The sequence below is a fragment of the Nannobrachium achirus genome, assembly GCF_963921795.1.
Source record: "Nannobrachium achirus genome assembly, chromosome: 7".
Classification (NCBI taxonomy): domain Eukaryota; kingdom Metazoa; phylum Chordata; class Actinopteri; order Myctophiformes; family Myctophidae; genus Nannobrachium; species Nannobrachium achirus.
Genome location: NC_137816.1, coordinates 26,855,213 through 26,867,023, shown reverse-complemented (window position 1 = coordinate 26,867,023; position 11,811 = coordinate 26,855,213). Strand labels below are relative to the sequence as shown.

Genomic DNA, 11,811 nt, shown 5'->3' with positions numbered 1-11,811 from the left:
CGTTTGAATATCGATAAGCTTTGCTTACACAACATTTAATTCGACTCACACCTCACAGGTATGCTTCATTTGGCTTAAAGGCAGAAAACTAAATCTAATATGCGAGTTCGGGAGAAGGAAAATATTCCCAAGTGAAACCAAAGAGAGTGAATGAACATTGTTTCTCTGAATGGATGGTTTTGAAGTACTGTACTGTACATGTACTGTAACTGCTTGTGTTGCTCCTCACCCCAGAGAGCCATGAAGATGGAGAAGAACACGGTGGCGGGGTTATCGAAGAGGTGGCTGGCCCGCGCCGTGCCACACGCCGTGACCAGCTTCCAGTAGCTGCACGCGCGGTCACACAGTGGACACATGGTGATGTTGTTCCTGGGATCACAGATCTCCATGCTGGCAGGGAGGACAGAGGGAACGACACAGGAGAGAGGGTGGGGTGGGAGGGGGGACAGAGGGAACAACACAGGAGAGAGGGTGGGGTGGGAGGAGATGGAGAGAAGGAAGGTAAAATGGAGAGAGACATTAGCGGAAGAGCACTGGTGATTAAAAAGAGTTCAGGTTCACTTTGGCACACCTGGATAACGCACGCACGCACGCACGCACGCGCACACACACACACACACACACACACACACACACACACACACACACACACACACACACACACACACACACACACACACACACACACACACACACACACACACACACACACACACACACACACACACACAACAGTAAATAATCAAACATCAAATAATCATCGACTTTGAGAGAGAGAAAATACGCAATCGATTGTCAACACAGTATTTGATTAGTATTTTGTCGGCGAGCAAGACAATTAACCCCTAACTTCCCCTAGACTCCCCCTGGGCGCTCGTCATAACCATCTGAGCAGCCGTCAGCTGCTGGGTGAAGCGGAAACTGAATTTACCCTGTGGGACTAACAAAGGCCATTCCCTCAATTCAACCAAAGCAGTGTGCGCTGCAGTCTTTGATACACTGCTGTATGTTCAGTGTGCCAGCGCCAACGTCAGCCAATTGTCCATCTAAACAAGCTAAAACTCATTCCATGTTCATAACAGGACTGAAAAAAGCTACACATTCCTGCGATTCAAGCAACATGAATATTCTATACACCTTAAAAAAATACTTGACACCGTACAAATAGAGCAGCATGAGGAATTTTGATGGACAAACTGTTGCAGAGTTTAACTTTGGTGGACAACTAAACGAAACTTTGTAAGCCAGTTGTTGCTGTGTAGTTATTTCCAACACAGTGGCAGTATACTAAATCCACAATGACATGCTTATTGCTTCAATGCAACGTAACATTAACATACATCAACGATTGGTTGTTGAATGAGCCTATACTGTATGTGCATGACAGCCCTAATACCCTATACTATAGATTTGATTACTTGTGGAGAACAGATGGTTCTCCATATTGTTCTGTTCAATTAATCAAAACAAACCATATGATTTCCCTCACAGAGAACCTTTTCTGGTTCAGAATTCACAACTTAGCCATGCTGCCCCCAATAGAATGTATGTTTTTGTCCAGAAGAATGTTACACCATATGGATGCTTTGGAAGATAGCCATGGAATGCTCAGATGCCCTAAATCAACCATACTGTATACACACAGACAGAGAAACTGTTTGCACCTGAGAGACAGTCAGACTGAACAGGTCACAGTAAAGGCTGGCTGTGGTCCCTGCAGGCTTCAAGATGTCCAGCATTGTGCCTGTCCCCAAGCACTCCAAGGTTACATGTCTGAACGACTCACCTCAACTGTCAGTAAATACTTTGTGAGTTTGGTTAGGACTACATTTTTTCCATGCTGGACCCATGGCAATTTGCATATTGTCAAAACAGATCCATCAACGATGCAATTGCCATGGCTCTTCACACCACCCCACAGCTGTGTATGAATGCTGTTCAGACTACAAGGCTACAGCCAGTAAATGATTAGGTGCAGGAGCGAATCCAACTAAAAGTCGTACTACTCATTCTCACTCACACAGACAGATGCACACTGCCCAGCTCAGTTAACAAGACGACTAGTAGAGAGAGATGCACATCTGTGTAACATTAGGCTACTGTCTATTTACTGACATCAAACTTGGAAAGGAGAAAACACACTTGTCTCTCCCACTCACTCACTCACTCACTCACTCACTCAAATTAAGTCCTGACTACAGCTCAGCATTCAACATAATGCTTTCTGCCAAGCTTGATACCAAAGCTCAGATATCTGGGCCTGTACCCAACCATGTGCAGCTGGGTACTGGACTTCCTGTTGGATACTGGACTTCCTGTTGGGCTGTCGCCAGGATGGGAGATTGGGCTAAGCCCTATCCTCTACTTGCTGTAAACACACGACGGTCTGGCATTTTCATCAACGTTGTCAGGAGAACAACCTCGCTCTCAACACCAACAAGGCCAAGGAGCGTAGTGTTACCTGTTACCTATCCTCTTCGTGCCTTGTGGCACATAAGACCTTCGGTAAATTTAGTGTACAAAGGACAATTCATTTCTACACTTTCCAAGTTACAAATGGATAAATGAATACTGATGATTCTGTGTGGTAATAAATTATGTTTGGCATAGTTTGTTAATAGTTTATTCTAATGGAGAGTGCATGACCAGCTCAGGTTAATTATGAGTCTTTGAATAAAATACATGTGTTTACTGTCTGTAAATGTATGGCATTTCCCTGTGTGTTTGTGTGCGAGCGTATGTACCTGGGTATGTCATCGTCAACAGTAGCACAGCCGTACAGGAACACGATGACGCCAACGATGGCAGCAGGTATCAGCATCTGTGTGTAGACGCCCAGCCAGGCGAAGTACAGACCCACCTTCTCCCCAAAGTACTTCCTGTGGGATAACAAACAGCACACGTTTGTTTGTTTTTCCTTCTTTTTCTTGTAGTTTTCGAAGCAAAATGTTGTAGTCAGGAAAAAGGGGGCACTTGGATTTATGAATCCACAAAGTAGTAGTTTGAGAACCAATGGCATGCTGAACAAGAACAGAACTGAACTGAACATGACGATAAAAATGTAATTACCCGTATTTTCCGGACTATAAGGCGCACTTAAAAGCCTTTAATTTTCTCAAAAAACTACAGTGCGCCTTATAGTCCAGTGCGCCTTATATATGGATCATTAATTGACATTGACATTCCCTTTAGCACAGCTCCATCTGTTGGATGCATAACGCAACGGTAGCGTCTATTATGTGCGCCTTATAGTCAGGTGCGCCTTATATATGAAAACAGTTTGAAAATAGACCATTCAATGACAGTGCGCCTTATAGTCAGGTGCGCCTTATAGTCCAGAAAATACTGTATACAGGAACTGCTACCAATCAGAATATGATCTCATTCCTCAGATTCAGTAGAAAAGCATGTCATAATGAAAAAGCCTAGTATAGTACATGGACCAGGAGAAGATTAAAAGTAAAAAAAATAAATGCCCTTAATTAAAATACATGTAGAAGTTTTATGATCAATGACACACTGACTATAACTTGAACTGAAACTTAATGTTTAATGAAGTAAAGGTGCCAAATCTTGGCACCACATTCTTACCAGCCATAACCATAAACTTTACATGAATGCACCATTTAGGTTATTTCTATTAACCCATTTAGGCCTAAGGCTAAAAGTCCGATTTGAAAAAAGCCTCAAAGATCTTAGTTAAATTACCCAATTTTCTTTTTGAAAAGAGTATTACTGAGCCTCTGTAGCAGCTAGAAACAAAATTCCAAAACTATTTGATAGCTTTGGCTTTCATAAAAAAATATAATAACAATACTGTACTTCATACAGTAATACACAAAAAATGTGTTCCCAGGCTGAAGGGTAAAAGCACATAAATGTGTACCCGTCCAAATCCAAGACACTCCATCCTTTGTGAAAATAATAATAATAATAACAATATATATATATATATTTGGAGATTTATTTTCAGTAAGGCCACATTCGCATAATATAATTCGGTTTAGTCGTGCGAATGGGAGGGGTGAAGTTGCCCATTCTTGCATATTTAATTGATACGTTTGCGCTCACACTGCACTTTGTCATCCGAAACAAAGAATCACTGAGTCCATGTCTGTCCACGGGACATGTATGCATCCAAGCTGCATAATAATGTCTTCTCCATCTCCCTATGTTTATTAATTCTTCAAGTTCAACACACAATGTAACCGCAGGACCCCCGCAAAATTGCGGCACAGGCGTTAGCCTATTTATCTGCGGTCGGAAACGGGCGATCAAAAAATAAAACCAGCGGCGGCTGGAGGGACTCTACCAGCAATAAACCAGACAGCAAATAATTTAAAGATATGAATATCTACGAAGAGGAGAACGTCAACCTCTCTCTCTCTCTGCCCCTCGTCTTGCCCTCCGCTGGCTCCCTCTGCGCTCCGCGCATAAAGCGTCTCCATTTGGACATGATTTGGCACAGAGAGAGAGAGAGAGAGAGAGAGAGAGAGAGAGAGAGAGAGAGAGAGATAGAGAGATAGAGAGATAGAGAGATAGATAGATAGATAGATAGAGAGAGAGAGAGAGAGAGAGAGAGAGAGAGCGAGCAAGGGCAAGATACCCATACATCGGCCTATATTATATTAGGTATATAGCCTATATATGATATACAATAGTGACTCCAGTGGCATCTTCCTTTTATCTGACTGTGAGCAACTCCTCACAAATAATACACTACGCGCGATCGAGGGAGCGGTGATCAGAAATGAAATCAATGAGGGGAGGGGGCGGCCAACATGGACCTTAGGCTAATGGTCATAAATCTAATGAGAGCGGACGGTATGGAGGGGGATTTAACCTTTTATATATAACTATGGATTTAACCAGCACATGGCTCTATATGCCACAATGTTTCATTGACAGCATTTGAGACGGATGGATTCACACCAACAGTGAAGCGTTTGCTGTAGCGAATCGAAACCACCGTTTTTTTTTGTGGATTTGCATTCGTTTCTTTGATTCGAAAAGGAACACGGATGCGTCTTCACACATGCCCAAACGTTGTGTATTTTCCGACAATACGTTACAGGATTCGTTTTAATTGCAATAAAACGTGCCTGTGTGAATGCCGCCTGTGGCAACAATATGTCTTCGTCAGGGTTTGATAGTATAAATCCACAACTTAGTGGCTAGCCTGCTGCCCCCAATAGAATGTATTCGCCTTGTGAATGCTTTGGAAGATAGCCATGGAATGCTCTACTGCTCTAAATCAACCAGACACAGACAGCAAAGAGAGGCTAATCTCCATTTCTCACCATGTCTGTTTACACCTGAGACACAGTCAGAACAGGTCACCATTATTTTTTAACCAAGCCATTTTACTTTGTATACATGTACCTGTATTTGGAATGTATCAAATAAAGAGAACATGTCATGTAACAGCAATGCTCACCTGATGAGGCCAATAGGCTGGTACTTGTAGAAGACACTGTAGCTGGCCCATTCTTCATACAGCAGCTATTGAGAAAGAAATGCTCTAGTTAATGCTTTTCTATATTAACAATAGGCTATTTATACATTCCACAGACAGACATAACCACTTTCAACTCAGTGTCCTTATTTTGTCTTCCAATTTCTTTTTGAAAACTGCAAAAACATCCCATCCCATTGCACTCCGACCTTGCCAAAATGAAATGCCACTGTGTCTTCACACAGCTGACATTCAACTTTGATAGTTCAAAATGCTCAAAATGATGACAGATTTGGAAGGAGATTTGATGATTTGAAACATGTTTAAATCATTAGATCTGAGGTGATGATTATGTTCTGTCTGTAAGCTCAGCCAACGCCTTATAAGACACAGTACATAAAGACATAGAAACTGGTATAGGTGAGCATGCACATACAATATGTTTAAATTAAAAAAATATATAAATGTAAATGGTTACTTGACAATCAAACGTGTGACCATGTATTTAATCTTCCTTTTTGCGAATGTAGGGTTCTTACTGTTGGAATAGTATAGTACTTGTATGTATGTGTTTTAGGTGTCTTCTCTTGATGTAAGTTTGTTTGTTTGTTTTGTTTTGAGTTTCATGTGGGGACTACGGATTGAATTTAGCATTCTTGCTAAGTCCGGTACATTTACATTGCTTTATGTAATGTCCATTAATATACACTGTCCCGTCCAAATAAATAAATAAAGTAAAGTAAATACACAGGCAAAAGTCGCATGCGCGCGCGCACACACACACACAGGTTTGAGTGTGTAGTGGATATACTGTATGATGGTGAGTGCATTCGCGCACGCGCACAAATGTGTGTGTGTGTGTGTGTGTGTGTGTGTGTGTGTGTGTGTGTGTGTGTGTGTGTGTGTGTGTGTGTGTGTGTGTGTGTGTGTGCGCGCGCAAGAGCGCATGTGAGAGGATTTCATAAGGAGTGGTTTTGAGCCTTTCTGATGCTTGCGAACAGCAGAAGGAGAATTATAAGCTTGTTGCCGTGGTAACTATTTCAACACAAAGCTTCCAGTATAATTATGGGGTGCATTAAGGAGAGAGAGAGAGAGAGAGAGAGAGAGAGAGAGAGAGAGAGAGAGAGAGAGAGAACAGTTGTTCTTAAACACCATGTCAAGGACCCCCAAATAACGATTATGCAAAACGATTGTCCTCAAATATTTACAATCAGGAGATGGTGTAATAATTATGCCTATTTCTGGATATTTAAAGGGGTATTCCTTAGTTCATCTATACTGGATAACAATAGAATTACTACTACAGGAGCTGTTCCCAATGAGAATATGAATAATACTCGAGCGTGATTATATTTGGTAAATAGTGATTGCATATAAATAATTCATTAGGAATACGAGGGCTGATATCATTTGTGGTTGCATTGAGATTGATTTGTCCTGTATGGCTGCTAGGTGTTTAAAGGGTTATTTCATTAATAATTCATCCACACTGTTTCTCAAACATACAGTAGGGTTGTGACCCGATTTTCATTACACAACATGCCGTTTCCTGTATGTTTATTATATAATGTCTTAAGGCTCTCTAGACATTAAACTATATAGCCTGTGTGTGTATGAGATAAACTAAACAGATGTTAGAAACTTGTGTACATTAGAGTGTATATCTCTTACTTACTAGCAATGGATAGCAGCTACAAACACAAATGGCAATGATACCGAACCAAGCAACATAATTTCGTTCCGCCAAGCATCCCTGATGTTTAAAATTATGTATGACAATAAAAGGAACTTGTGATTTGTAAAAGCTCAGCAGGCCTGAATAAACGTTGTTAAAGTATTATTTGTGGCATTCCCCACATCAAGGGTGACTGTTAATCATCCTTACAACAGTGGTTTGAGAGCATAGGGGACCATTAAACATGAATGAGTTGCTTAGATTGTTTTGCTGTGCAGTCTTTACATCATTATAGTTTTTTTATAGTTATAGTTTAGTTTTTTTATAATTTAGTTACAGTTTGTTTGTGTAAAGCATGTCCAGTCATATTTTTATGAACAGTATTTTTCATAGACGAATTCCCTATTCTTACTACTTCGTATAACAGTTGTCACTTAAAAGTAGTGAAAATAGCCAAGCAACAAGCAGAACAAGGACAATTACATTTAAAAAGCAAATGTAATTTTTTAATATTCATATTTTCCAATTTTCAATGGCAAAACCCAAATAATTAAGCAGTTATTTATATTATAACTAATGATCCACTACAGAGATCTCTCAAAGCAGAGGAAATAGAAAGTTGTTTGCAGATATTATGTGAGATGCAGCAACAGATCAATATGATGCATTTGTTTATTGATTGGAAGTATTGGAAGTGGCTGTGATTGATTGCATCCATTTATTGTAACGGCTTCATTCTCCTTACCTTCCTGTCATTGGCTTCTGCGTTCATCCCCTCGATGTCTCCCTGTAACACACACACACACACACACACACACACACACACACACACACACACACACACACACACACACACACACACACACACACACACACACACACACACACACACACACACACACACACACACACACACACACACACACACACACACACACACAGTTCAAGCAGTAGAAACCACATTTAACCACCTAATGAACCATAGCATCTGTGTGGCTGTCCTGAAGCTTGATATACTGTATACTTCATCATACAACAGCGTTGTGCGCCCCAGATTGCAGATCTACAAGCTCACAACATGTTGCAGATGACACACGTTATGAGCTTATTGATCAGCTATTTTCGGCACGTGGCACCATCGTACAATGGAGCATAAATCGGGCATGAGTCTCTTCAAGGTGAGTTGTTGCACGGAGAATTTCCCCTTTAGGCTAGTGCTTAAGATGTTGGCTTTCCAAGCGTTATTTATCAGCATTTAAAACACTTCATAGTCATACACAAAGCTTTTTCACATTTCACACTAATGGCATACAATTAAAACAGTTAATTTATCAATGTGATTAAACAGGAAAGCCCCATTTGTACAACAGTGTTGCTTACTCAAAACACCGGGTACACATTTCCATTCCTAAACCTGCCATTCCTACACACTGCCATTCCTACGGAGGCAGTGACCACCAAACCAAACCCTAACCCTAACCTCAGTAGGAATGGCAGTGGGTAGGAATGGCAGGTTTAGGAATGGAGAACTGCCCCTGGTTTTTAGCTTGTCGATCTATACATTTTTGTGGTGATCGACAGTCTCGCATGATGGAGTCAATGAAGTTAGTCAAACAGTCCTACAAACCCTGCTGTCTGTGGGGTGATGTGTGTGTGTGTGTGTGTGTGTGTGTGTGTGTGTGTGTGTGTGTGTGTGTGTGTGTGTGTGTGTGTGTGTGTGTGTGTGTAATTACTCACATCATGCAGCGGATACGCAGAAGTGTAAACACCGTTGCCTAGGAGACTGGTTATGCCTGTAAGAGGACATTTGTCAGTGGATTCATATTAAAGTGAGGACACAGCAGCGCACACAGACAGGACTGGGTTTACACCCCAGCAGGTCAGTGACTTCTGGACCCACCACCAGCATAGTTCAAGCAATGCACCTCTCCCCACCTCCCTATACTAGATACTATACTGTACTATACTATATAGTTTACACTACGAATAAATAAGAAGGAATAACGTTTTTAAGGCTGGGACTTTAACTGATTAATTGCGATTAATTAATTACAGAAAATTAACGCGATTAAAAAAATTAACTCATTTTAATCGCACTTAGTTTTTGCACCACAGAACCTTCAGTTTCGGGCATACCGATCATAGCGATGCACCAACCAAGAAGAGACAACAAACGCAAAGGGAGAAGTAGCCGATCAAAGCGTTTTGCTTGGCACAGTGGATGCGAAATTTAGATTTAAAAAAGTCACTTGTTGATTCACTCGTACAACAAGATGTGTTTTACTTGGAAAAAAAATGCTTCTCAGGTCAAATATCGATGTGCGATTAAAATGCGATTAATTGCGATTAATTAATCACAGAGCCTGTAATTAATTAGATTAAATTTTTTAATCCCATCCCAGCCCAAATTCATATATAATATTACTGATTTTACACACTCATATACATACATAATTATATATGGCACATTTTGACTGATAATTACCCAGTTTTCACTGAGCTCTAAGTGAGCCCAATTATTTGCCTTGCTAGACTAACAACAGCCACATCAAACCATCAAAACAAATAAAGACTGTCAATAGGATGGTGAAATAAGATGCAATAAAAACAGGTGTTCCCGTGGTGGACTAGCTGTCCCTTTTCATTAGGACCCCATTCGAACATCGTTAGCACCAGCTGTACTGATTCTGATGAGTTTCCACCCGTCAATCAATGCTGTCAGGTCCGGTTTATGTACAAAGAACATGTTACATGTGGGAACAGTCTTCAATGATAGAGGGTGAATGAAGCACTGGAAAAAGTCCTTTAGCAATGAACTGTATTATATTGTGAATTGTAAATAGGGGAATAGTAATTCATTGTATAAATGTGTCTTGTGTTAAGAAGATATAAAACGGCTACTCACCCATGGAGAATTTAGCTCTGGTGCAGCGAGTCCTTTTCAACACTTCATACACCTGACATGATGTGACAGAAACACACAATGTTACCACAATACGACACGACACAACACGACACACTGACACAACACACCTTAACAACTTAACAACCAGGCTGGCGTCCCTAATTTGGCATATCATTATACTGTAGGTGTGAAAAAAGAAAAAAATAATAAAAGGGCAGATCTATGAGTATTTTCACCATTATGGGTCTTAAAGGAACATTCCAAACATTTTCAACCATATCTTCATATAAATGGTCCTCATAATGCCGCTCTGCACTCAACCATACCCTCTCTGTGCTCAAATGATATATTCTTTTCTGTACTGAAAATGTTCCAAATCGTGACACCACTGTGCGTATCGAACCAAACCGTGAATTCTGAGACCTGTTACAACCCCATTCATAATAATACTATCACTATTACACTGTACAATATCACACTTGTTATTCACTCCAGGGCGCAGGCACCTTTTGAGACGTGGTATGAACACAATGAAGGGCTTGGGAAGCAGCTGGGTGAGCACTGCTCCATTCTCTACAGTAATGGGAGTTTATTGACGTTTCTGCTCGTGAGCGAACAGCCTGGGACTCATATTACCCGCACACATTGACACGGTCATTCCAATAACACCCAGTCAATCCCATTACATAATCCTTAATTAACTATCTCATTTGGAAGCAGGGGGTGTGTGTGTGTGTGTGTGTGTGTGTGTGTGTGTGTGTGTGTGTGTGTGTGTGTGTGTGTGTGTGTCTATACTTGTGAGGTATAGTCGAATTGGAGAAATAGACACATAATGGTGCTTTATAATTAAGTTTATAAATGCATTATAATGCACTTCATTAGGCTTCATATAAGACTTGTTATAAATGTTTATCATTATGGATTATAACCTCAGCATAACAGCACATTATGAATACAAGGTGACACTTTACTTAAAGGTTGGGTCTATTCATTCATCCATTCAGTGAAGATTTAAAAAATAATAATATATATATATATATATATATATATATATATATATATATATATATATATATATATATATAATATCTATCGCTTTGAGAGCTTGTAGATCAGCAAAGATAGTGTGGAGGGAAAACGACTTGGGGGCTTAGTATAGAGCCCTGGGGGACCCCCAAAGTATATAGGTTTAGTGGAACTATTGTAAGTCATGGATTAGATAGTTATAATACCGTACATGTACAAAGGGGACATTGAACTGTGTATGTGTACTTACGATGGAGCTCCTAGTTTTACTGTCAAAGAATTTGTCTCTGTCAGAAAGATCGAACCTGGAAACAAAGAACAAAACAGAGTTGTGGCTTAGATTCGATAATTAAATCTATATTTTAATAAAATAATACGTTTGAATAATTTCATAAAAATACAATATAAAAATAGTCAATTATTTTCTTAGCGATTGTTCGCTAAGAAAATAATTGATAGTTCCAGCCCAACTCTCCAGAGTCCAGACACCGAAGAATTACGAACTCATGTCTTGGTGAATAATACTAATCCTTCATACACAATCGTTGTTTTTTTTTATTCCACCAGAAATCATTAATTACACAGCTTTAGTATTTACTGCAGCAAACCTACACAGAACTATTGCATTCACTGTGGTGACACTGCCAGCAGTCTTCTTGTGAAACTATTTAATCAGCTAAATTATTTGCCAGAGAGTCATTTAAACTTCTAAGAATATTTCACAACATAATGCTGACGTGACAAAATTGA

At 40.1% G+C, this 11,811-nt stretch overlaps 1 protein-coding gene across 1 annotated transcript in view; it reads right to left on the bottom strand.

Annotated features, from left to right (window-relative positions):
- Positions 1 to 11,811, bottom strand: part of ano1a (anoctamin 1, calcium activated chloride channel a) — a gene marked incomplete at both ends in the record, with an annotated part of 100,967 nt that overhangs the window by 37,164 nt on the left and 51,992 nt on the right. The window contains 7 exons of the mRNA XM_080730140.1: positions 230 to 390; positions 2,745 to 2,879; positions 5,438 to 5,502; positions 7,876 to 7,917; positions 8,868 to 8,923; positions 10,036 to 10,087; positions 11,312 to 11,366. Coding sequence (XP_080586266.1) covers positions 230 to 390; positions 2,745 to 2,879; positions 5,438 to 5,502; positions 7,876 to 7,917; positions 8,868 to 8,923; positions 10,036 to 10,087; positions 11,312 to 11,366 — 566 coding nt within the window. The remainder of the gene's footprint in view (positions 1 to 229; positions 391 to 2,744; positions 2,880 to 5,437; positions 5,503 to 7,875; positions 7,918 to 8,867; positions 8,924 to 10,035; positions 10,088 to 11,311; positions 11,367 to 11,811) is intronic.